This window comes from Tenebrio molitor, chromosome 1 (genome assembly GCF_963966145.1).
Source record: "Tenebrio molitor chromosome 1, icTenMoli1.1, whole genome shotgun sequence".
Lineage (NCBI taxonomy): Eukaryota > Metazoa > Arthropoda > Insecta > Coleoptera > Tenebrionidae > Tenebrio > Tenebrio molitor.
Window position 1 is genome coordinate 46,581,611 of NC_091046.1, and position 27,854 is coordinate 46,609,464.

The window sequence follows — 27,854 nt, forward strand, 5'->3', positions numbered from 1 at the left end:
AGTATATTAATCCGTATTGAAGCACATCCCCTTTATGTCTCTAATAGTGCAGTTGAAAATATCGAGGGAAGGTAACTTATTAGAATTATGACACATCATGAAGAGCGGAGAAAATTTTTGCGTATTAATGCGAGGAGTATCCATATAAAAAGTCAACTGATTTCTGGATGCCAGCCTAGGTACATGAAAATTAATTTTACCCAGCAGTTCAGGACAGTCGAAGACGTTGTTAATTAGTCGATGTAAAAAAATAAGGGAATGGCAAACGCGGCGATGCAAAAGACTGTCTACATTCCAGCGACGTAACAGGTCATGTTGTGGATGGCCGTTCTCTGGATAAGTACCATCAACTTTGAAACTCAAGTACTTTAGAAGACGTCTTTGTATTTTCTCAAGATCCTCAATCTGTGACTTATAACCAGTAGACCAAACCACACTAGCATATTCCAATTTCGATCTCACGAAAGCAAAATACAAACGTTTCACAGTATCAGTATTATTGAAACTCCGAGAGTTTCTGATGACAAACCCAAGGGATCTAACCGATCTGGTAACCATGCCCTCAACATGATCTAAGAAGGACAAGTTACTGTCGAGAGTTATTCCTAGATCAACATGTTTTGTACAGCGTTGTAGGTCTGAGATGTCAAGAGTGTCGTGATGATGAATAGGCTGAGTCTTTCTGGTAAATGACATAATACAGCATTTATCCTTGTTTAGTTTTAGACCATTGCTGTTGCACCAGGTTACCACTTCATCAATGGTATCCTGCATTCGCAGGCAGTCAACAGCATGGTCAATTCTTGAGTAAATTTTGAAATCATCAGCATATAATAAAATTTGAGAGTCAACAACATCCGCTATATTATTAATGAAGACATTAAACAAAAGTGGTCCAAGAATGGAGCCCTGCGGTACACCAGATGAAACAGTGATCTCGTGTGATTGTAAGCCAGCACAATTAACATACTGACAACGACCACTGAAATATGACCTAAAAAATTCGACAAAATTGGTACAGAGTCCAAATTTGGAAAGTTTTCCTAACAGTATTGGATGATCAATTGTGTCAAACGCTTTCGACAAGTCCGTGAATACAACATCAACTTGAGAACGATCATTCATGCAATCAGCCACAAACTGCACAAAACTGCATAAGTTTGTAACAGTAGATCGGCCCTTCACAAAGCCATGTTGAAAGTTCGATAACTGGTTTTTCACGAAGGGGGATAACGTATCGTGAAGTAAAATCTCAAAAACCTTAGCAAAGCTCGACAGCAGAACCACAGGCCTATAATTGTGAATTTGTTTTCTATCACCTTTTTTAAAGATCGGACAAATTATTGAATTTTTAAAAACAGCAGGGAATGTCGAGGAACTTAACGCACGGTTAAAAATTATAGTAAGTGGGGTTGTAATATTGTCACAAATGTTTTTAATTACAAAAGCAGGAATACCATCCGGGCCAGAGGATTTTTTAGTTTTGAGTTTTTTTATTGCATCACTCATATTAGTTACAGTAAAAGTCGGAATAGTTAAGCAGCCGGAATTGCGCGAATACCTATCGAAGTGATTATTATCTGAAACTGCTGTGGAAGATGAGGTATAAGTTTGTTGAAAGAAATCAGCAAAACCATTTGCTATGTCTTTAGGAGTCTGCAGTTCCTTGTCGTTGAAAGTCATGTAAGTAGGTATAAAATTGTTTTTCTTAATACAATCGATATAAGACCAAAAACTTTTAGGATCTTTTGTTATATTTTGTTCCACTTGTAAAATATATTTACAATGGGCACGTTTGATTTCTAACTTGATAATCTTTCTGATAGACTTGAATTCATCGTAGAATAGAGGAGATTTGCTTTGTTTGTATATTAGCCAAAGTTTATGTTTTTGTCTCAGCTGCTTAACAATTGAGCTGTTAAACCAAGGGGGATATTTCGATTTGTAAAAACGTAGGGATCTTGGAACACAAATACTAAATATATCATTCAGTTTGCTATAAAACGCCTCCATCATAACGTCAATATCAAATATAGGTTTTAGAAAAGACCAGTCAATGTCAGACAATTTTTTGTTTATTGCAACAAAATCAGCTTTTAGAAAATTAAAATGTTGTTTCTTAGATGAAATACCTTTAACGGATGTGTCATATTTATAAGCATATTTATAAGCATATAGAATGTGAAGGGGTGAATGATGAACATCCTCTTTACACAATATATCAACGGCCTTGCTGACCACACATTTCTTGTTCGAGCAAACTAAGTCCAGTATTCTGTTGAAGTCATTAGCGAAAAAAAAATGAAAATAAAATGTGTTACACAGTCTAGGACTGGTTTACAAATCTATGAGGGGCATGATGACCAACTCAATAGACCGGGACCAATGGCTTAACGTGACTTCCGAATCACGAGATAGAATATAGCCTTTTTTTTTTTCGCCCTGGGTCGGAATCGAACCCGCGACCCTCGCGTCCCTGAGCCGAAACGGACTCCCTTAGGCTATATTCTGCCTAAAAATTTGTTACACAGTCTAGGACTGGTTTTACAAATCTATGAGGGGCATGATGACCAACTCAATAGACCGGGACCAATGGCTTAACGTGATTTCCGAATCACGAGACAGAATATAGCCTTTTTTTTTTCCCTGGGTCGGAATTGAACCCGGGACCCTCGCGTCCCTGAGCCGAAACGAACTCCCTTAGGCTATATTCTGATGAAAACCCGTGTAATTACAGAATTCAAGAAAGATTCTAGATTTGTTGTCTTGGACGCCACTTAAAGCCAAAACATAATGTTCTCAATAGTCAGAATAAGCTTTTTATGGAAAAAAAATTGGAAAAGTTGCCCGGAAATTGGAAAATTCGGGAAAAACTGAAAGTGCTTCTTCTATGGGTTTTTAAGATGGATATGTGTAATTCTTTTTTTTTTTTTTTTGTTAGTCTTGGCAAAGTTTTCAGGAAAAAAAGATCGGGACAATTAAGTAGGATGTAAAATGTTACTACATCTGGAGCAGGATATTTGGCGTCTTAAAAAACAAGGGAGAATCCTAAAAATTTAGCTATGTATTTTAAATAAGAAGATACTGCTAGTTTTAATTATACAGGGTGTCGCAAAATTAACGTATTCCAAGTCGGGGGTCTTGTAGGGAAAAATCTCAGGAATCTCGAAAAAATAAAATAAAAAATATAAGGGGTGTCTTTACAAAGATATATGGGTCTGAAGGTTCAAACTTTTCGTCATGTTTTCTTCAAATAAAAAATATAAATGGTTGCCATTCATTTTGAAATATGGTGAGGATGATTATGTAAAATATTAAAATATAAATGAAAAGACATTTCTTGAAAAAACAGCTGTATCTCGAAAAAATTAAAGTTTTATTTTTCCAATTTTTGTTCAAAAGGGAAGTACAACATAGCTAGAAAATTAATCAGGTACTTTTGAACAAATATTGACAACTTTGATAATTTTTTTAAAGTGACAGCAATTTTTTTTAAACATTTTTACTTGGTCAACAGGATGTCCCCTACTAGGCCCCGAACTCGTAATACGATAATTTTAAGACACCCTGTATATAATTCCATAGTAAAAAAACAGTTAAACAAGAATTAAGAGTTGTAAATAAGAAAAAAAATGTATGTCCTGATTCTTTAGTCAACACATTTAATTAGGTATCTAGTTTTTTAACAGAATTTTTTAAAGATTTTTTCTATATAGTCATGAAATAAAATCAGGATTTTGCGGAATACAGAGCCTTTAGACGTGTTTTCATAATTTATTTATCAAACACTCACCCTAACCTCCACTTCATTTCCAAACCAACAATAGAGAAAAATTTGTGTTGTCATCGAGCCCACATAGAACAACAAAGAATAACACTCGCTACTCAACGGCGCCACCTGATGAAAGTTCCAATAGAAAACGTGATTCGAAGAAGTGTACAACTCACCAAAGTCAACTGAAACATCGCCAGTGCCAAAGAAGCACAACTGGTAAAAAACTGTCCCAGAGCAATTTCGTTAAAGAATCGATTACAATTGGAGGCAAACCTAAAATAAAGAAAATCTGCCATCACTGACACCTCAAGATAAAATCTACCATACCTCACGATTTTCTTGTGGTGTTCAATACACTGTAACAGTCTCTCGTTAAAATCCTCTCCTCTGAGATGTTTCAAATTGTCACACAAGATATCACACTGCGTGGCAGTGAACACCATCAAGGCCGCTATCAAAGTGTCCATGTTGACATTAGCGATGGCGAGGAACCAGATACTGACCACTTGGTAGAGGTAAGTGATCTGGTACAAGGGTGCAGTGTGGGCGTCGTAAGGGTACCAAGCCCAGAAGGGTAGTCTGTGCTCCTTCACGGTACCATCTAGTATGGGGAAAAAGGTCCACAGGAGTAGAGTACCGACGACGAGGACCGAAAACGACCCATAAATTAACCTCCACGATTTAATACCAGGTCCAAGAAGATTCTGTTGCTTGGTTCTTGGTTGGAACAACGCGGACTCGAGTTCTGTCATCTGCTGCTTGAGGATTGCGGTGTTGCGGACAAAATACAACACTTTGACAGACGCCAACCAGTCGGTGAAAATGACGAAGATGATCGCGGCCAAAGCTTGCAAGTCAGCGTAAATGACGAAGATGTAAGCGGATTGGAAGAAATTGCTGCCGTCGACCAACACGTTCATGCAGAATGAGTACAAAGTGTAGAGATTTAGCTTGTAGCCTTCTGTGCCTTCGGGCCAAAGACCCACCACTCTCAAAATGAAAATGTTTGTCTTGATGATAGATTGCCACTCGAATTTTGACATTTCGAAAGGTTTCACTCGTCTTCGAAGAGACAGATGTTCACACTAGACTTGGGAAGTGAAGAATGAGTTTGAAGCTCTGACGCGACGGACGAAAGAATTTTTTTATTAATAATTACAGACCAAGGAATTTAAACCGTCGCTGTAATTAGTCTGGTGTTTGTATTATTAATGCCCTGTTTATTTTCCAAGTGATTGTTTTCTCACGAGAGACAGGAAGAAGCAACGAGACGGACGGATAATGAGGGGGTGCTACTAAATTAATTATTTTTCCAAAAAGAAATATTCGAAGCACGTGGCTAGATCTCACGAAAAACTACCAACTACTGGATAAAAGAGGGTTTTAGTAATTAATAAAAATGATAATTGGAGCGTCTGAGACGAGGGTTTGTTTTAAGGAAAAATTAATTTTTCATTTTCTTTTTCAGTGCCACTCAGTTACGTTTCCAAGAGAAGGGAAGTTTGTTGTCGCGTTCATCAATGCATGAAGAAATTGTGCTGTTGAGATCAATTGTGTTAATGAAAACTAAACGAATTTCCACCAACAGGTCAGAAAACTTTTCATTTACAATATTTACAAGAGGTGTACCAGTGTAAGATTAAGGTAACGTAAGTTTGCATTATTACTTTGTTTTTTCTTTTATTTTGCAATTTTTATCAATCAAATTGAAATTTGAAAATATTAGAAAAAACAGTGACTATTTTTATTCATGCGAGTGCGTCAGAAAAAGTGTTTGAATAATATTGAATTCATCATCAATGAAGAAGTTACTGTAAAAGTGGTGGAGGCGCCAGCATATCATAGTGAAAGTAACGATGTCGCTGTAACAGCTTCAGTTAAATAAAATCTAAAAATTCTGTATTCTGTACATTCATTTGTGATAAGCTGAATAGAAAAAATTGAAACTGTCTATCTTGAATGAAACTGCATATACAGGATGTCCACGGACTGAGTTACAAAGAGGGGAAAAAATGTATTTTTAATTTTTCAGAAAAAATCACTTGATAAAATGATCTGCTTTTTTCAAGCTCTTAAAAATTTCACATTTTTTAATGAAACAGGTAAATATTTTGTTTTAATTCAATAACCGCTATATTTATTTACATAATTCTTTACTGAGAGTCCTTTCAAACATTTAAGAAAAATTTAGTATCATTAAAATTATGAAAATGAAAACACCACTGGTTTTTGAAATAAATGGAATTTGATATTAAAGTGCAAAATTTAGTTATGATTTATTATTAAATGGGGCGGTCACTTCCACAAAAGAAGTTGACGTAGGTTGTTTTCATGGTACTCTTTAGGGACCGACCCGGAGTCAATACGGAATCGACCCGGAGCCGACCCGGAGTCGACCCCAGAGACGACACCGGAATCAACCCAGGGCCGACGCGGAGTCGACCCAGAACCGACCCCGGAATCGACTAGGAACCGACCAGAAGTCGACCCGGAACCGACCCGGAGTCTACCCGGAGCCAACCCCGGAGTCGATCCTGAGTCGACCCCGAAATCAACACGGAGTCGATCCCGGAATCAACCCGGAGTGGACCCCAGGGACGACCCCGGAATCGACTCAGAGTCGATTCCGAGCCGACCCGGAGCCAACCCCGGAGTCGACGCGGTTCCGACCCAGGAATCGACAGGGAGTCGACCCGGTGTCGACCCTGTAATCAACCCGGTGTCGACCCCGGAATCGACCCGGAGTTGACTCGGAGCCGACCCAGAGTCGACCCGAAGCCAACCCCGGAGTCGACCCGGAGCCAACCCCGGAGTCAACCCGGAGTTGACCTGGAACCAACCCGGAGTTAACCCGGAGTCAGGGTCGACCCGGAGTCAACACGAAGTCAGGGTCGACTCCGGGTGGATTCCGGGGTTGGCTCCGGGTCGAGTCCGGGTCGACTCCTGGTCGACTCCGGAGTTAGCTCCGGATCTGTAAACCGTGGTGCATTCACAATCGACTCTTCAACGCTAATAATAATGTTTAGACCAAACTCCATCAAGACAAGTTTCCTTATTCTGTTTATTGAAATGAATATTTCTTCGATCTGCTACTGTTTTTTAAATATGTATCGCTTCATTTTCTTTTATCACTTTCATTGAAAAATTCTGGGTATAGTTCTAGAACATATTCCAGGTAGCATTCAAAGTTTCAACTATGTCAACTAACCAAACAACTCATTTATGGACTGTACATTTTTGCATTTAAGAATTAGTTAGTCGCAACAAATACAATTGCGAAAAAAATTTGTTGCTCTTGGGGCGTGGTGTTACCTAACTAGTTCAATATATTTTTTGACGTGCCATTTCTAAAGCTAGGTGAAATATTTTTACATATTCGTCAACGACACTTCAAGAAGAACACTTTGGTCGAGGACACTGTTACACTGTGACCTGTCATGCTCAGTGTAGCGCCGGTGTAGAATATTTTATTAAAAACCTGAGAAAATTACTAAACTAAACTTTTAAATTCTCTAGTATCTCAAGACCAAGAACGGGTAAAAAATATGTTCAAAGAAAATTTACAAATATTATTTCTAATTTGGGGTAAGCATCATAATGTGAATAATCTCAAGAATTCAGAAGCATAAGAAATTAAAATAAATGTGTATCGTTAATCTAAATTCTAAACCCTCCACCACCCGACGGCACGGCAATGTTGCCGGAATACATACACTATTACGGATAATAGTAATAGTGCAGTGCTAATCAACATAATTACCGGCGTCTCGCCTCCACATTTTGACTTTGTTGTGTTTTATTATGTTCTGTGTCAATGTTAAGGAACTTCCTTACGATGTGACAGGAGTATAATAATATACCTTTTTGAATTTCAACTACCAATGTGTTACCTAAATCCAGAATTTTTAAATTTTTAAAAAGAGATTGCGGTACTATTCCCGTTGCTGAAAAGTGGTAAAATCGAAATTTTTTCTAAACACCAAAGATTTCTCATAGCATGTCTGTGTTATATTATGTGAATTTGGAACAGCTATATCTAAAAGATATGCTTGCTTTTTTTGTTTATTGAAAATAATAATGTCTGGTATGTTATGCTTAATATGAATGTCAGTTAAAACTGTTCGATCAAAATATAATTTGTAATTATCATTTTCCAAACAACTTTCTGGTGTATAACTATAATGTGGTTGTGTATTCTTTAATAAATTGAATTTAACAGCTAAATTCGTGTGTATAATTTTAGCGAAATATCATGACGTTTCTTATATTCGCTTTGAGCCAAAACGGTGCAAGAAGAAATGATGTGTTCAATTATTACTAGTATTTTTTACGGGTATATTAAATGAAAGAAATGGAAATCAAACCATCTTATTATCCTTAAATACTTTATTAAAAGAGCCTAAATATCAAAAGTCATGAAACTGACTTCTTTTCATAGTTCATCGATAATTTTTAAATGTGATTTCAAATTTGTAAAATGTCTAATAAAACATCATTTTATTTATTATCGTATAAAATTGTTAAACATCATACTCGTATGTATAATCGAACTGAAAAAAAGCGGAACAAAATCAAATAACATTTTTATTTAATCGCAAAAAATATTCTTTATGGAACGTACTTGTCCACATTTTTAAAACGGTATTCTCACTGATAATTATCAACTAATTACAAAATTATTATGTGTTAAAATTGTGTTATCCCATTCCAATAACAATAAGAAAAAGTATCTCACCGGAGAAAAATATTTCCAATTTACTCGAAACCATTTTTTTATTTCCACTATTCAATTCTACAGAGATTTTCTTTATTCCTACCTTAAACTCCACTTCATTACCGAACCAACAGTACACGAAAATTTGTACCGTAATCGAGCCCACATAGAACAGAAGAAAATAGCATTCGCTGCTGAACTGAGGGACCTGCACAGAAATCCCACTCAAAACGATCCCACTTAAAAATGTTGAAAACTTACTAAAGTCAACTGGAACATAGCCAGTCCCGCCGACATCGAAGTAACGAAAAATTGTCCCAAAACCATCATGTTGAAAAATATGTTACAATCCTTGGCAAACCTAAAACAACGTGATGATAACACAACTTCGCAACTTCAACATCCCGCTTACTCGACGATGATCTTGTGATGCTGGATACAAATGATTAGTTTTTTGTTGTAATCTGCACCCTTTATATTTTTCAAATTGTCGCACAAAATGTCACACTGAGTACCGACGTACATCATCAAAGCCGCTGACATGGTGTCCATGTTGAGATGGGCCGTGGAAATTACCCATATACCGACGACTTCGTAGATGTAAGTGATCTCGTAGAGCGGTGAGATGTTGGTGTCGTACGGGTACCATGCGGAAAATGGTAGTTGGTGCTCCTTGACGGTACCATCGATTATGGGAAAGGCCCCCCACAAAAGCAGCGCCATGACGACCGGCGACCAAAGCATCACGTAAATGACTTTCCAGGAGAAGAGACCCGGCTGGACCAAAGCTATCTGTTCGACATTCTTGGGTTGAAAAATACCTTGGTCCAGTTGCGCCATCAGCCGCTTGAGCAATCGCATCTTCCGCACAAAGTAGTACAACTTGACAGACCCCAACACATCGGTGAAGGAAACAAACATGAGTCCAGTCAAAGCCTCCAGGTCGTCGTAGACGACGAGGATGTTCGCCGTTTCGAAGAAGTTGCGGCAGTTGATAAACACGTTCAAAGAGATGATCGCGTACAAAGTGTAGAAGTCCAGTTTGTAGTCTTCGTCAGGCCACAAACCCACCACTCTCAGACAGAAAATGTTCGCCTTGATGGTGAGCTTCCAGTCGAACTTCTCCATTACGACCGAAACGCGCTTTTCCAAATACTGAACGTTTTTTTCACGACTCCGGAGATATATTGAAAATAGGTGATTTTTTATTAATGTCGCGGTGCACAAGAAAGACTTTGCTTGTCAAATAACCATGTTCTTTTTTCATTATTCATGCCGTTTGAATTTTCACGTGATCGCTTTCTCGGAGATAATAAGCGGGTTCCGTTGAATTAATGAGAGTTTTAATTAAAAAAATGTATGTAGTAAATGTCGACGAAAGACGGATAATAATTACGTTAAAATTGTAATTGTGGGTTTTGGGGAAAATGTGGGGTGGGTAAGGGTTAGGAAAATTAATTTTACATTAAGGTTTTTCTCAATTGCGAGCTATTATGTTGTCAGTCATAGTTTTACAGTTCGGTTGGTTTTGGAGTTTTTCAATAATTTAAATAAATAAAATAAATCAAAAGAAGTTTGTGCACTCACATAAGATGCGTGATTTTATTTAGTAGGATTTATTTATCAATAATTACATGAAATATTTAGTAATTAAATTATCCCTATTGAAAGAGAGCCTCTAAAAGACCGAAATAAAGAAATTATTACACAATATTTAACCGGTGCCACTGTGGTGTAACACGAGTCGCCCATGTGCATGGATGATAGATGGCAAAATCAAAAATAGCAAGATGGCCGTTCAACGTTAAAAAGTAAACTTTGGACTAATAATGTTGCAACAAGAAAATTAGGAATTAATACTGGTGCCTTAAAATTTGAAAATTATCATATTACTGTACAGTTGGTTGCAAAAAAATGGGAACTGTCAGAATAAGATTGACACATTTTTACGAGAGATAGGTTAGAATTAACGTCAAAATTCAATGACATTTTTTTTATTATTTGATAGGTATTGTAGACAATTAATTTACAAATGGACAAAATTAAATTTGCATTAGGAAAATTGTCGTTTCCCGTTTTTTTTTGCAACCAACTGTACCTAACTGCAGCAAAAGAAAATAAATGAGTTAATCTCCGATTTTTTTTTGTGTGATTCCCTTAAAGATAAAATAGTTTATATCATTCAGAGTAGAAACTCTTTTTGTGCTTCGCCCAGTTGTCGTCCTCAACTGCGTTTCGGTCTTCAATCTCTGGGCTTAGCACAAAAAGAGACACTTCTACCCTTAATGATATAATATACTATTTCGTGTAACGCTATCGGTTAAGCTTCGACACACAGTTGAAATGTAAAATTTGTTAAAATTAGTTGAGGCTACGCCACGCGGGCACCATGATGCTCACGCCAATTTTTACGTTACCGCTCTGTTACAGTTTCTAAACATTTTGCTTATTTTGTGTCCTCTCCTGTGTACTACAATAAAATTAACTAAAGACAAAACAGAAATAACTTGACGTACCCATAATAAGAAAGTCTACTGAGTCAAGACAAATGAAATAATTATCATGAAAATAACTTTCCGTGTAGGAAAATCACTGTAATTTGTCAGCAATTAGAGTTGGTACAATTTCAATGATTTCGGTTTCGCTTGGAAATCAGTTTTTCAAATGTGCTCTTATTAATATCACTTAACAAGATGGAATTTTCTTCTGAAGAATAAAATTTTTGTCAGAATTTATTAAAATTTTATAAATACCAACCAATTCAAAAGTAGATAAGTAAACAATGTGACCTTTTAAAATAAAAATGTTTTCAATGAATTCCGACGAACCTCCAAGAAATTTTGCATATTTCTGTTTCAAAATATGGAATTACACATTTTTTGATAAGCGGTTATTTAGCTAAAAGTATTTTTTTTTTCTATTGCAGATGTTAAAGTGTGCTTTTATCTATTGGAATGAAAAGGTCAAGTAGCATTTTAACAGCAAGGGTAGATAAAGTGCTACTTTAACAGCAAGGGTAGATAAAGGTTTTTTTTATTACCCTAACAACGCTCATACTACCCAGATTTTAAAATGTAATTTATTTCTTTTATTACCTTAACAACGCTCACACTAACGAGTTTTTAAAACCTAAGACAATTAGTAATGTTTTTTTTTAATGTTTTAATAATAAAATACAAATGCTATAAAAAAATAGAGTATTATACACGACGATAAAATTTAATTATCTTCTGGAGCGTAATTAGTGTCTCGACGCTAAAAAACGCTCTCGAAGATAAAATACAATTTTATCATCTTGTATAATAAATAACAATTTTTTTAATTGTCACATTGAATTGACACTCACATTTAATTTAAATTAATGCTCTCATAATATGTACACATTTTTGGCTCCTGGTACAAAATTATCTGATGAAAAAAAAAATTAACAAACCGATTACGAAAAGCTTGAAGATTAAATATCTATTTAAACTCTCATTTTTAGACATTTTAAAATTCATCCTACATGATTTAAATTTTCCTTGACAGTCTTTTCGCGATTTAATGAAATATTTTGCAATTTTCGTGCTTCCGCAGGAACAATACTTTCTCTGTTGTTGTGTTGTTTCAAGCAGGTATTTTGCTTGATGATCAAATTATTGTTAAAAAGTAATCAGTTCGAAATCTCAATTATAATAATACACAGTGTCCCAAAAAGAAACCAGTTCATAGCTGCCTTATTTATCGGAGGATTTTAATTACCTGTATTCCAAATTAAATGGTTGCGCATAGGCTACAAAATGGTCTAATAAAATTACGTATAGTCCCAAGGACTTCAAGCTTCAAGGCTAAACTATCAAAATATTTTGAGTTTGAGCATAGAAGATAGTAGTGTTTTTTTCTTTACTTTTCCTTTGTATTTTTGGTATATAATGTATCCTTGTGATACATTGTTGTTTTCAGAATAAAAATCTCTATCTGAATTAGTAAAAAAAGTGTTAGCCTTGAAGCCTTTGGGGCTATACATAATTTTATTAGGCCAATTTGTAGCTTATTTACAACCATTTAATTTGCTGTACAGTAATTAAAATCCTCCGATAAATATCGGAGCTATGGACTCGTTTTTTTTTGGGGGGGGGAGACACCTGTATATACAGGGTGTATCCAAATTCGACCGACAAACTTTCAGGGAAGATTCTATGATCAAAAATAAGCATAAAACTCTTAATACATATGGGGTCAAAAATCCTTAGTTTGCGAGATAATCGACTCAAAAGTTCTACCAGCAACAAAAGGAATCGGGTGGAATTTTTAATGAAACGTACAAAAAAAATGGAGCTATGTACAATTTACCAAAATTGTCAAAATTTCACCCTCCCTCTATTCAATGCACAGATAACCCCATAAAATCCAAGGAATTGTTTTTACGTTTTTGTTGATAATCTCGCAAACTAAGCGTTTTTGAGCCCATATGTATTAAGAATTTTATGCTTATTTTTGATCGTAGAATCTGCCCTGAAAGTTTGTTGGTCGAATTCGGATACACCCTGTATTATACATTTTACATCAGATTTTATTTCATTTTGTTTCGACTCTCGAATAATTTCATACCGCCACCTTTACTACTAAATCTAGGCCTACCTTGAGCTCGACTTCATTTCCAAACCAGCAATACAGAAAAATTTGCACAGTCATCGTAAAGACGTAGAACAACAACGAATAACATTCACTACTGAACGGTGCAACCTGAAGAAAGAGCTTAGAAGAACCAGAACCACCACAAAACTTTTTCTTACCAGAGTTAGTTGAAACATGGCCAGCGTCAAAGCCACCGAACTGACAAAAAATTGCCCCAAAGCAACATGACTAAAGAAGTTGTTAGAATGTGTGGCAAACCTGCAACGACGTTAGAATTTTTTTAAATCGTTTTTGAAACGAAACCTTCATACTTCACGATTGTCTTGTGATGCTGGATGCAATCTAATAATTTTTTGTTGTATTCGGCGTCAGCACTGGTGCTCAAATTTCTCAAGTCATCGCATAGAATGTCACACTGGATGCCAACGTACATCATCAGAGCTGCAGCGAACATGTCCATGTTCATATTAGTAATGGCGAGGAACCAAACGCTCACAGTTTGATAGAAATAAGTGATTTCGTAAGATGGTGAAGTCTTGGTGTTGAAAGGGTACCAAGCGGAGAATGGTAGTCGGTATTCTTTCACACTACCATCCATAACGGGAAAAATTGCCCACATGATTAGAGTCGAAATGACAGGAATCCAAAACACCACATACGTTAACGTCCAAGAGTTGAGATTTGGCCGGATCAAATCTTTTTGTTGCTCATTTTTCGGTTGAAACATTTTCTTGTCTAGCTCGACCATCAGGCTCTTGAGAATGGCGATATTGCGGACGAAACAGTAAACTTTGAAAGACGCCAACAACTCTGTGACGGTGACAAAGATCAGCGCCGTCAAAGCTTCCAAGTCGGTGTAGACGAAGACGATGTTGGCGGCTTGGAAGAAATTAGGGGCGTTGATGAACAGATTGATGGAGATGATCGAATACAGAGTGTAGAAATTACATTTGTAGATTTCGGTACCTTTCGGCCACAACCCCGCAATTTTCAGTATCATGATGTTCACCCTGATGGTGAATTTCCAGTCGAAGTTTTCCATTTCCACCGAAACTAACACAACGCGAGACGCTTTCCAAAACACTGAATGTTTTTTCGATTGTGAACGATTTTATGGAAAATAGATGATTTTTTATTCATGGTGGAGAGCAATCGAAGGGATTTTTCCTTCCTGATAATTACACTTCTTTTTGCATTATTCATGTTGTTCCACGTCAATGTTTCTCATAAGACTGGCTGCTCGCGGTGCAAGAAATAGTCAAAGGGGTGGGTTTGTTTAAATTAATGATGGTTTTAATTGAGACAATTTTCTATTTGTTTCTTGCGGGGAAAAAATTGTTGAATCATCTGACCGGTTCTCAGAGACCGATAGTAATTAGGTCCCAGGAAGTAAGAAAAATTTAATTGCGGGGTTTAGAAAGGAAAAGGGGTGGTTAAGATTACAGAGAGCATTTTAGTTGAATTTAATTTTTTAAGCGAGGGTCGCGACGTCAAACGAATTGACGTCAGAATCTGGTTTGCGGTCTAGAGTTATTATTAGCATAAAGTTGAGTGTTTTTGCAATGAAATTACTATAAAATGTGGACATTAGCGTTTATTTGGTTCTTTAGAAAACAGTCTGTTGTAATTTTCTTATTTGCATGAAAAAGCGCAGGAGTCAGTGGTCTTGTTTTCGACAACTCCAAAAATTATTTAAAAAAAATGTATTTGCAACTATACTGTAGAACTGTAGAACTTTCAAATAATATTTGGAATGTAAGAAAACAATAATTTAATCAATGTCTGTTACAACTGAGACAGTAGTAACTCAAGGATCCATGTTAGTCTCTACGCTTTTTATCATTATATAGGTGTCCTCGAAATGCATATAAAAAAAATGTGTAGTTGGTGACGATGAATAGAAGTAAATATCTATATAAAAAATTGAAAATTTGCAGTACCAGAGTTGAAATATATTCAGTTAAAAAAAGATTTTATTTTAATAACGCGTTAGTGCATTTGTCTTGGTGAAAATTAAACAGATTTGCTCAAAACAATCCCTAATTCTCAAGAATTATTTTAACAATGTTGCTCATTTATTCAAAACAATAGACAGCCTTGACTCTGTTTCGAATAAAAACGACAACATAGCCAGAATAATTCTTGAGAATAAGGGATTGTTTTGAGCAAATCTATTTAATTTTCACCAAAACATTATTAAAAGAAAATATACTTTTTCAACTGAATATACAGGGTGATTTTGAAAGTTGTGCAGATATTTTAATTACGCGCTACTGGCTTCATGTAGAACACGGAAAAAATGTTTAAAAATTTCTGTCAAAAAATAAAATGACATTTATTTTTTGAGCTACAATTTTTTTTAATTGCTTTTAGTCTTCTATGTTGTCAAACAACCTCGTAGGTAAAATTTCGGTACATTTTAAAAATACACCCTGTATATCATATTTTTTATAAAACGTACACCAATGCGGTTCCCTTGTTTTAAAGCATATTTCCTATAGGTTACTTCGCTCATGTGTTTGTTAGGTAATTTTAAAAATCTACAAAATAATTATTTAAAATAATCTCAAAACTTTTAAAGATAATTTATATACAGGGCGTAACCGGATTCGACCGACAAACTCTTACAGTGTGCTGGGTGACTAAAAACGGATGATTTCCTTCGGTTTGGAAGTTGCGAATTTTTTAAATGATGTTCTGACCCAGCATTGAAATCACTTCCTTACAAACGATTACACCCACTACTAGGCCTTTAGCGCATTGCTCTCGATTCTGTCATCCACCAGCATAATGTATTTTAATGAATTACGACGAATGTCTTCTAAATTATGTACACATCTGAGAAAAATTTGAAAAAGTGTTGTGATCCCCTTTTCCAATAGTATAGCATAAATTCAATTAGACATCAATTACAGTAATACTAGTCGTGGTCACTAATTTGGAATATGTTAATTGAAAAATGCTTCGTTTTAAAATTCAACAAGTAATAATAGAAAAGTAACATTAACTTTGATGTGTCATGCTAGAGGTCCACCATTACCAATCCATCTCTGAGGAAACACTATCTAAATAGTTTCTTGCGATCAAAGTAAAACGTGCTGGAGCTCCATGATGCATCAGCCACATTTGTCAACGAATTTCTATTGGTACTTTCCCAAGCAATTCTGGTAATGTGTTCTTCTGCAAAAACCTTTGATAGTTTTCTCCCGCGAACCGGTCAAGTAAAACATAATAAGGTAATTATCAACAATTGCACACCAAAGAAGTATGCATATTATGAAGGTTTGGGATGCGGTCTCTTGAAAAATTTACTTCATTCGTGAAATAGCTATTTACGATCGAGTGTAGGGAGTTACATTTTGCAGCGCGAAGTTTAATCTGAAACACGACGCGCAGCGGAGTGTTTCATAAACTGAGCGCTGCAAAATGTTTCACACACAAGGTATGTATAGTGCTTTTTAGCCGACGTTTTTTAATTTAAAATGTAGAAAACAATTTCTGCTTTTCAAATTTTAATGGAATTGTCAAATTTATGGCCAACTTTATTCATATACACAGAGGGATATATTCGGCAAGAAAGACTTACAATAACCATCAGTGAAGAACAAGACAAAACTGGTCATACATAATAATATGCATTCCATTCGCACATATTATTTATAAAAATGCAGTATGTAATTCGAATAAAAATTTTGCTATTCTTGTCATACTGGAAATTGTTTTTCTTTCCACCTAGAGTTGTCAAAATTCTTTCTTTCTCCATGGTTTTAAATAACAGTAAACGCAAGTTTCGCTCAGATTGGTGAATGCGATTTTCTATATTTTACACGTACAAATTTAGCTTTTTTCTTAAGTTTGCGTTAAATTTCGACACTCGTGTTGACAACATCAAAAACTTAAACTCACCTTGAGCTCGACTTCATTGCCAAACCAACAATACAGAAAAATTTGCACGGTCATCGCAAGGCCGTAGAACAACAACGAATAATATTCACCACTGAACGGTGCAACCTGAAGAAAGAGCTTAGAATAACCAGAACCACCACAAAACTTTTTCTTACCAGAGTTAGTTGAAACAAGGCTAGCGTCAAAGCCACCGAACTGGCAAAAAACTGCCCCAAAGCAATCTCGCTAAAGAATTTATTACAATTCGCGGCGAACCTGCAACGATGTCACAATTTTTTAACTCGTTTTTACCACGAATCTTTCGTACTTTACGATTGTCTTGTGATGGTCGATGCAATCTAATAATTTTTTGTTGTATCCGTTTTCGACATAACTTCTTATATTTCTCAAGTCTGACTGGCAACGTACATCATCAAAGCAGCAGCGAACAGGTCCATGTTGACATTAGTAATGGCGAGAAACCAGATGCTGACAATTTGGTACAAATAAGTAATTTCGTCTTGGTGTCGAAAGGGTACCACGCGGAGAATGGTAGTCGGTACTCTTTAACAGTACCATCCAAAACGGGAAAAATTGCCCACGAGATTAGAGTTGCAAGTGCGGGAACCCAAAACGCGACATACGCGAACTTCCAAGAGTTCAAATTTGGTCGGATCAAATCTATTTGTTGGTCGTTTTTCGGTTGAAAGATTTTCTTGTCTAGCTTGACCATCAGGCTCTTGAGAATGGCGATGTTGCGGACGAAACAGTAAACTTTGAACGACGCCAACAAATCTGTGACTGTGAGAAAGATCAGCGCCGCCAAAGCTTCCAAGTCGGTGTAGACGAAGACGATGTTGGCGGCTTGAAAGAAGTTGCGGGCGTTGATGAAGACGTTGAGGGATATGATCGAATACAGAGTGTAGAAATTACATTTGTAGATTTCGGTACCTTTCGGCCACAACCCCACAATTTTCAGTATCATGATGTTCACCCTGATGGTGAATTTCCAGTCGAAGTTTTCCATTTCCACCGAAACTAACACAACGCGAGACGCTTTCCAAAACACTGAATGTTTTTTCGAGAGTGAACGATTTTATCGAAAATAAATGATTTTTTATTCATGGTGGAGAGCAATCGAAGGGATTTTTCCTTCCTGATAATTACACTTCTTTTTGCATTATTCATGTTGTTCCACGTCAATGTTTCTCATAAGACTGGCTGCTCACCGTGCAAGAAATAGCCAAAGGGGTGGGTTTGTTTAAATTAATGATGGTTTTAATTGAGACAATTTTCTATTTGTTTCTGGCGGCGAAAAAATTGTTGGATCATCTGACCGGTTCTCATGGCATCGAGGCCGATTGTAATTAGGTCCCAGGAAGTAAGAAAAATTTAATTGCGTGGTTTAGAAAGGAAAAGGGGTGGTTAAGATTACGGAGAGCATTTTAGTTGAATTTAATTTTTTAAACGAGGGTCGCGACGTCAAACGAATTGACGTCAGAATCTGGTTTGGCGTCTCGAGTTATTACTTGCTTTCGAATATCATAAAGTTGAGTGTTTTTACAATAAAACGACTTTAAAATGTTGACTAATGTTAAGTTGGTAACGATGTGGCTTGTGTGAAGCACCGTGTCGGAATTTGAATATAAAATAATCTGTTAAACATTTAATGCACTAAAAATGATAATAAAATCTTTAGAAAACAGTCTCTTGTAATTTCTTCTATTTGCATGAGAAAGCGCGTCAGTAAGTGATCTTGTTTTCGACAACTTCAATATTTATTTGGATCACTAGTCCAGAAAATGATATTTTGCGAGTGTGAGTGGTATTGCGTAGCCAAGGCGCCTAGCCGCGGCGGAGCAAATAATTTCCAACAAGTGCAGCACTAGAAATCTATACATCTAAACAAGGATCTTGTTTCACTACGACATCTTGATGCAGTGAGATAACAAATCAGCGATATTAAAAATCGTAAGTCGACAGTTAACGAGATTATGTAAACTCTAGTACTTTCAAATAATTTTTTACAAATTTTTACACAAGAGCAATTAATAGAAAACCAGTTTTACCGTATTAAACTAGTGTAGTAGTGTTTTGGAAAACTAAACTGATTTGTACGGCTGGCTCAAGAAACGAAGTAAATTTAACCATAAAAAAGTTGGACTCCTTATCAGAGAATTAGACAAAAATATAGTTTACGAAAATATTTGTGGAAAACTAATTCAACACTGACAAAAGAACGAAGTCCAATCATAACTGCTCTGTTCAGTGGTATTTGAATTATAATTTTTCTATGTACCAATCTGAAGAAACACTCATAATATCTAGTGAAGTTTATTATTACTAAAGCACTCCAGCTTTTTAGACAACGGTATAGGGTTGTGTAGTCAAATGTTAAAATCTAGGGTGCTATCCTAAAATCACTAAAATGGGAGCAACTTTTCCGCTAAACACAAGCTTGTCAAGAAAGCTTTCGACCAGTGCAGTTATAAATACGGGGTGCTATTTGAAAAAAATGAGTTTTTGACATTTTTAGTTCGTTATGTTTAAAAAATCGCAGTAGGCATATGCGACTGAGCAGGGTGTTGAGTAAACACTCAGCAGATGCAGCAAATATTCAAGAATCAAACAGCGTCAATTGTTGTAATTTACGTGCAACGATTTGAGAGGTACGAATTTTCAAACGGACCCCAGCAATTTGACATTCTGGTAAAAGAAGCGCCACAGATCAAAAATTATGTCAGATCAAGGTTGGTAGAACTGACTAATTTGTATAGTAGGTTATCTCCTTGAAAATTAGGGGGCGGGGGGAAAAGTAACTTGTGACGTAAAATCAACCCAGAAATTTTGAGTGTTCGAATAGAACCCAAGGTTTATAAGCTCCGTGGGGTTTATTGGGTGGCTTTTTGGGTTTTATTCTAGTAAGGAGCACCTAATGCGTGATCGACAGACTCTGTAGTAAATGTTTAGTGCATTATGAAGTCACGAGTAACTTTTGCGGGGGGAAAAAATTCAAACTATTGTTTTAAATGGCAACGAGGCAACCTACTATACAAATTAGTCAGTTTTACCAACCTTGTGTCAGAGAAGCAAAAATGACCTCTATAGATTTGATTCATAATTTAGCATAGAATCCAAAAATGAAATCAAGCTTGGTAGGTTCCATTTAAAAAACATAACTTTAGTGTTTTTATAATATTGGGACACCTGTATACAGGGTGTCTCAGCTAAGATTTTCGAGCCTAATATCTCGGTTATTTTCTAACGGATTTTTGTGAAATTTAAAATGCAGATATTTTAGACACTGAAGAGTAAAATCCCATTAATGCAACAACCCAAGTTTTGATAACGTATTTTTTACGTGCCTTTTTAAAATGTTGAATCACTTAAGATTTATATCAAAAAATTGATCGTCAATAAAAAATGCTGTAAGGAGAAACCCGTCCTTGAAAGACGTCTGGTTTGCAAGGAAAAAGAAGAAAACGGTGTTAAACGAGGCTGCAACTCTGGGACACTTGTATTTTAAAAAACGCAGAATTTAAAAAACTGTTTGACGTGATTTTGCATTTTTTTTTTCAAAAATTAATACTGTGTGTGGTATCGGTGCCTGCCGTTATCTGTAGGAAAAAAGGTGACCTGCGTCCTATCGCGGAGTAGGGGATTCACCGGTGAACGCTGGCACGATCCACTCCATGATGTATTTTTGTAAAATGTGAAAGTTAGTAAAAGTCTCCCAGAAATGCGTGTGTTTCCATGAAAAACCCAAAAACACTACAGTGGCGACGAGGAAAACCATCCAAACGGAATTAACGGGCAGAAACTGAAGAAAAAAACTCTCCACTACAGAAAGAAGAAACGGCGAAAGAACGGTGAAATCAAAATGGCGGTCATAATCGGACGTGTAGAGGAATTTAACGCCAACGCAGATGACTGGACAATTTACCAAGAAAGGTTGGATCAGTACTTTGCGCCCAACAAGATCACCGAAGGGAAAATTCAGGTAGCCACATTAATTAGCTTGGTGGGTGCACCGACCTACAAGTTGTTGAGAGACTTATGCTATCCTGACCTACCAAAAAGCAAGACGTACGCGGAGTTATGCCAATTATTAGTGAAACAGTACAGCCCGCAAGTCTCAGAATGGCGAGAACGGATTAAATTTTACGACCTGCAGCAAGAGATCAACGAATCAATAAGCGAATGGTACGCGAGAATAAGGAGTGCATCAGTAAATTGCAACTTCGGCGCACAGCTGACGGAAGTGCTGAAAAACAAGTTCGTCGTAGGATTACGAAAGGGTAAAATCCTAGACCGAATATGCGAGGAGCCAATAACCGAAGAACTGTCAAAATTGGTCTCAACAGCGCAAAGGAAGGAATCAGTCCTAGAAGCGGAAATCAACAGGATCCAAAAGAAGTACCCGCAGCCGTCAAGCAGCCAAAAACCAAGACCGAACGACAACAGACAGCACTCAAGAGGAGAACACAACCCCAAAAGTCAAGTCGGCCCAGCAGGTGAATGTAAACATTGCGGTAAGAGGCACGGGGGGAAGTGCAGATTTGCTTATTATAAGTGCAACAAGTGCTCCAAAATTGGACACTTAGCCAACATTTGTCATAGTAAACTCAAATCAAATAATTTCTTAGAAGTTGAAGAAGATCTGTACTGCATAAATTTAAATGTGAACCAAATTCGTAATCCGTTTATCGTAAAAGTAAACATAGACGATACTGTACTCGAGATGGAAATTGATAGCGGCGCAGCAATTAGTTGTATAAGTAGGGAAACGTATTACAATCAATTTTCCAGTTACCCATTAAGTCAAAATTATACAAAGTTAAAAAGTTATACAGGGCATGCAATAAACCCATTGGGATACATTAATGTAAAAATTTGCTACAAGGGTATGTTAAAGCCAATAAAACTTTACGTAGTCGAAGGAGGCGGTCCACCATTGTTAGGACGCGACTGGCTAGAGTCATTTAAAATAGGATTCCAATTAATAAACGCTATTTCGAAACCTAGTGAAGTAGAAAGAGTAATAAGTAAATTTCCTAAAGTTTTTAGCGGAAAATTGGGACGGTACAAACATTCCAAAATTTCCTTAGAGCTCAAACCAGATTCCAAACCCATTTTTTGCAAACCCCGCGCAATTCCATTGGCATTAAAAGAACTGATAGACAAGGAGTTGGACAGGATGATAGAAGACAAAGTTTTAAACCAGATCGAAACGAGCGAATGGGGCACACCTCTAGTCCCAATCCTCAAAAACGACGGCACAGTAAGGCTGTGTGGCGACTACAAGACAACGGTGAACAAACATCTGGTAGAAGTAAATTATCCTCTCCCTCGAATAGAAGAAATGTTCGCAAAACTTCACGGAGGACAACACTTCACAAAAATAGATCTAAACCAAGCATACACGCAGTTTGAGTTAGATGAAGACGCGAAGAAACTCTTAACATGGAGTACTCACAGGGGACTTTTCACAGTAAACAGGATGCCATTCGGTATATCGCCAGCAAGCGCAAAATTTCAAAAATATATAGAACAACTATTCATGGGCATGAAAAATGTTATTAATTTTTTAGATGATATACTGATCACGGGTCCGACGAAGAAAGAACACTTGGAAACATTAGAAAAAGTATTGAAGAAACTGGATGAAGCAGGTTTAACGGTGAAGAAAGAAAAATGCAAATTCTTCCAGGACGAAGTGGAATATTTGGGACATATAATCGACAAAAACGGGTTAAAGAAAACCAAAGACAAGATAAGTGCAATCACGGAAGCCCCACAACCGAAAACAGTCACGCAAGTGAGGTCATTTTGTGGAATGGTCAATTACTATTCGAGATTTGTTCCCAATTTAGCGGCGATTCTAAGACCAATTTACAATCTGCTAAGTCAGAATGGTAAATTTGAGTGGAAACCGGAATGCGAAAAAGCCTTCAAGAAAATAAAAGAGATACTCATCTCAGACGCATGTTTAGTACATTTCGATCCGAAATTACCAATCACCTTGACAACGGATGCGTCGAACGAAGGAATTTCTGCAGTCCTGAATCACATCATAGATGGAGAAGAGAAGATGGTAGGATGTGTTTCACGTACTCTAATGCCAGCAGAGAAGAATTATGCGGTAGTTCATAAAGAAGCTCTAGCTATTTACTATGGAGTAACGAAATTTCATCAATACTTATGGGGACAAAAGTGGATTCTGAAGACGGATCACAAACCACTTTTAGCACTTTTCGGAGAAAACAGAGCAACACCCATAATGCAAGCGAACAGGTTACAGAGATGGGCAACCTATCTGTCAGGATTCAATTATCGAATTCAGTACATAAGAGGGAAGCAAAATCCCGTAGCTGATTGTTTATCTCGTGTTCCTAGAAATGTAATCACGATATCAAACGAGTACAAAGAAGATGGAAAATACATTAATTTTGCAGCGACATCCAACAGATTACCAATCGACATGGAGACCATAGCTACAGCAACAAAAGAGGACAAGGAACTGCTCCAAATAACTAGATATGTCACAGGAAAATGGCCACACGAAGTAGATACGACTATCAAACCTTACTTTCATAGGAGAAATGAAATATCCTACGAAAAAGGAGTACTATTATGGGGTTATCGAATAATAATTCCAAAGACATTGAGAGAACAGCTACTGAATGAATTGCATTCAGCACACTTCGGAATGTCAAGAATGAAAGCACAAGCTAGAACGTGGCTGTGGTGGCCATCGTTAGATTCTAGTATCGAACAGTTCTGTAAATCATGCTTACCTTGTTTACAGACGAGACAAGATCCTCCCAGGGCAAACCCGACTCCATGGCCAGAAGCCAAGACACCATATGAGAGAGTACACATAGATTATTTAGGTCCGATCAGACATAAGATGTACTTGATAATCACATGTGCTTATTCCAAATGGCCGGAAGTTTACCAAGTTAACTCCTTGAGAGCGGATGAACTGGAGGAGAAGTTACGAGATTGTTTCGCCAGATGGGGTATACCAAAACTACTTGTATCCGACAACGGAAGATCGTTAGTAGCGACCCCTACAGAAGAATTTCTGAGGAGAAACAAGATACAGCACAGAACAAGCCCTCCATTTCACCCACAAAGCAACGGAGCGGCGGAAAACTCTGTGAAGACTTTCAAAAACAAGATAAAAGCATTAGTCTTGGACGAAAAATGCAACAGAGAGAACATCAACACTCTGATTTCCAGATTTCTGATCTCATATCGAAACACCAAACATGCTATCACCAAAGAGACTCCTGCAAAACTGCTAATAGGTAGAGACCTACGGACAAGACTATCTTTTCTAAAAGAAGGCAAGGACGATCAAAGAGAGATAGAAAAAGTGAAATCCGAAAACGCACAGAAGCTGCACAGAAGATTCAAGGTGGGAGATGTGGTAATGGCCAGAGATTACAGAACAATAAACAAAAGGACTTGGACGGAAGCGAAAATATTAAAACAACTGGGAAGAACTACATACATCTGTAGAACAAAATCAGGTGAAGATTGGAAGAGACACGCAAATCAGCTGATTCATACGACACTGAAAGCTGATATTCCAGAAGTTGCAGAAACCAAAAGCAGTCCCAGTAGAATAACTACGAGTAAGATCGCCCAGAATTCCGTGACGCCAAGTAAATTCCAAGAACAACCTATCCTTACTCCTGATCCCCAACCGACAGAACCGTTGATTCACGAGTCAGCATCGCCTAGACCAGTCAGAGTTAGGAAACCTCCGTCTAGATTAAATTTCAAGTAGTAAAAACTTGTCGCACATAGGTTAGTTAAATTTGAATGTACGCATTTCTTGTGATTGTTTAAATGTGTGCATTTCTTTCGATCATTTAAGTGTATACATGTCTTTATTTATTTAAGTGTATAACATTTCTTTAATTGTTTAAGTGTAAAATTTCTTTTGATTGTTAAGTGATAAGTTTAAGGCTAAGTGTAGGGGTGTGGTATCGGTGCCTGCCGTTATCTGTAGGAAAAAAGGTGACCTGCGTCCTATCGCGGAGTAGAGATTCACCGGTGAACGCTGGCACGATCCACTCCATGATGTATTTTTGTAAAATGTGAAAGTTAGTAAAAGTCTCCCAGAAATGCGTGTGTTTCCATGAAAAACCCAAAAACACTACACTGTGCTTTTTATGAATTTCGTGAGTTATTTTATCATAATCCTGTATATGGATACCCTGTATTTACAACAATTATTGTATCGAGTGTTCATTTGAATTTCTCGTCAACGTTGGCGTTGCAGGGTTGATTGTGAACGTACCACTCGTCAGTCTACAGAGTAAAAACACAAATAAGGCAAAAAGTGAGGTTAGATTTAGACAGCTGATCCGTGATCCGTAATCCGTAGTGCGTTCACAATCGACTGTCCAACGCCAACTTTGACGTGCAAATTAAATGAACACCCGATATATTCCATGGATACAAATTAAATTAAAATTAGTTTTGTTTTGACATTTCATTTTCGTCATGCCAAGCTCCGGAATGCCAACCTTGAAAAAGTAAATAGCACTAGTTTATTTGAAAACGCGAATTTCCATTACAGCACCCAAAATAGGTTTTGTATGTGCTTTCATATAGACGCAAAGTAGAAAAAGAACTTTTTCCCAAACTTTGTTTAAACTCTTATTTCAATCACTCAAAAGAGAAAGTAAATAGCACTTTTGGTCCTTTGGGAACAAAAGCACAGCCGACTAAGTAAATTTACTGCGAGTCGAATTGTTACGTTGTCACAATGTATAGAGAAGAAAATTGGAAGTATGTACCATCGAAGAACGCAATACAAAATGCTTAAAAACACATTAGTGAAACTTCTATTTATTTCATATTATTATTTACATATTTATGTTACAAACATTATGATCAAGATAAAAAATCTTGTTTCCTGTTTTCTTTTTTACAATTTTTTTAACTATTAAATAATTAAAAAATTAAGTCGTGCATAAACTATCACATTATTATACACCCCGATACTAAAATGCCTTTTTGTCCCTCATATAATTATTGTCCTCGCTGCGCTAGTGGAACCACATACTCGGGATAGAAAAATGCACTTAAGTCCCTTGTCATATAATATTCTATTAAGAGTTGTAAGTAAAGACTAATTCATAATGTCAGTGCTGGTGTTACAAAAGCATGAACTATTTTCTTGTTAAGTTCTTAAGACTTAGACAATTTTACTACTTTTTTTCGCAACAGTTACGATTTTCTCTATTTAACACGTACAATTTTAGCTTTTTGCGTTAAGTTTTAAACACCTTTTGAGAACATCAGAAACTTATCATCAGACTCACCTTGAGCTCGACTTCGTTGCCAAACCAACAATACAGAAAAATTTCCACGGTCATCGCAAATGCGTAGAACAACAACGAATAACTTTCACTACTGAACGGTGCAACCTGAAGAAAGAGCTTAGAAGAACCAGAACCACATAACTTTTTCTTACCAGAGTTAGTTGAAACAATGCCAGCGCCAAAGACACCGAACTGGCAAAAAATTGCCCCAAAGCAACATCGCTAAAGAAGTTGTTGGACTGTGTGGCAAACCTACAACGATGTTAAAAAATTTTCAAATCGTTTTTGAAACGAAACCTTCATACTTCACGATTGTCTTGTGATGCTGGATGCAATCTAATAATTTTTTGTTGTATTCGGTTTCAGCACAAGTGCCCAAATTTCTCAAATCATCGCATAGAATGTCACACTGGGTGCCAACGTACATCATGAGAGCAGCAGCGAACATGTCCATGTTCAAGTTAGTAATGGCGAGGAACCAGATAGCGACAATTTGGTACAAATATGTGATTTCGTAAGATGGTGAAGTCTTGGTGTTGAAAGGGTACCAAGCGGACAATGGTAGTCGGTACTCTTTAACAGTACCATCCACAATGGGATAAATTGCCCACATGATCAGATTTGAAATGACAGGAATCCAAAACACCACATACGTTAACGTCCAAGAGTTGAGATTTGGACGGATCAAATCTCTTTGTTGCTCATTTTTCGGTTGAAATATTTTCTTGTCTAGCTCGGCCATCAGGCTCTTGAGAATGGCGATGTTGCGGACGAAACAGTAAACTTTGAAAGACGCCATCAACTCTGTGACGATGACAAAAATCAGTGCCGTCAAAGCTTCCAAGTCTGTGTAGATGAAGAGGATGTTGGCGGCTTGGAAGAAATTGGGGGCGTTGATGAACAGATTGATGGAGATGATCGAATACAGAGTGTATAAATTGCATTTGTAAATTTCGGTACCTTTCGGCCACAACCCCGCAATTTTCAGTATCATGATGTTCACCCTGATGGTGAATTTCCAATCGAAGTTTTCCATTTCCACCGAAACTAACACAACGCGGGACGCTTTCCAAAACACTGAATATTTTTTCGAGAGTGAACGATTTTATGGAAAATTGATGATTTTTTATTCATGGTGGAGAGCAGAGGAAGGAGTTTTTCCTTTCAGATAATTACACTTCTTTTTGCATTATTCATGTTGTTCCACGTCAATGTTTCTCATAAGACTGGCTGCTCACGGTGCAAGAAATAGCCAAAGGGGTGGGTTTGTTTAAATTAATGATGGTTTTAATTGAGACAATTTTCTATTTTATTGGATCATCAGAGGCCGATAGTAATTAGGTCCCAGGAAGTAAGAAAAATGTAATTGCGGGGTTTACAAAAGAAAAGGGGTGGTTAAGATTACGGACAGCAATTTATTTGAATTTAATTTTTTAAATGAGGGTCGCGACGTCAAACGAATTAACGTCACAATCTAAAGTTATTATTTGTTTTGAATACCATAAAGTTGAGTGTTTTT

The 27,854-nt window shown here is 36.8% G+C and overlaps 4 protein-coding genes and 1 pseudogene across 4 annotated transcripts in view; all 5 read right to left on the reverse strand.

Annotated features, from left to right (window-relative positions):
• LOC138139269 (odorant receptor Or1-like) overlaps positions 1 to 27,854 on the reverse strand; it is a 210,359-nt gene that overhangs the window by 174,494 nt on the left and 8,011 nt on the right. The gene's annotated exons all lie outside the window — the stretch shown is intronic.
• On the reverse strand, positions 483 to 4,818 carry LOC138139190 (odorant receptor Or1-like). Its single transcript, XM_069059386.1, has 4 exons — positions 4,103 to 4,818; positions 3,949 to 4,048; positions 3,794 to 3,898; positions 483 to 572 (listed from the first exon to the last, which is right to left on the reverse strand). Exons 1-4 carry the CDS (start codon positions 4,816 to 4,818, stop codon positions 483 to 485), a joined length of 1,011 nt encoding a protein of 336 aa, XP_068915487.1.
• LOC138139213 (odorant receptor Or1-like) lies at positions 13,074 to 14,148 on the reverse strand. The gene is made up of 3 exons (XM_069059422.1): positions 13,418 to 14,148; positions 13,265 to 13,364; positions 13,074 to 13,214 (listed from the first exon to the last, which is right to left on the reverse strand). Exons 1-3 carry the CDS (start codon positions 14,146 to 14,148, stop codon positions 13,074 to 13,076), a joined length of 972 nt encoding a protein of 323 aa, XP_068915523.1.
• On the reverse strand, positions 16,995 to 18,018 carry LOC138139242 (odorant receptor Or1-like; annotated as a pseudogene).
• On the reverse strand, positions 26,312 to 27,371 carry LOC138139370 (odorant receptor Or1-like). The gene is made up of 3 exons (XM_069059633.1): positions 26,641 to 27,371; positions 26,488 to 26,587; positions 26,312 to 26,440 (listed from the first exon to the last, which is right to left on the reverse strand). The coding sequence occupies exons 1-3, from the start codon at positions 27,369 to 27,371 to the stop codon at positions 26,312 to 26,314; spliced, it is 960 nt and encodes a 319-aa protein (XP_068915734.1).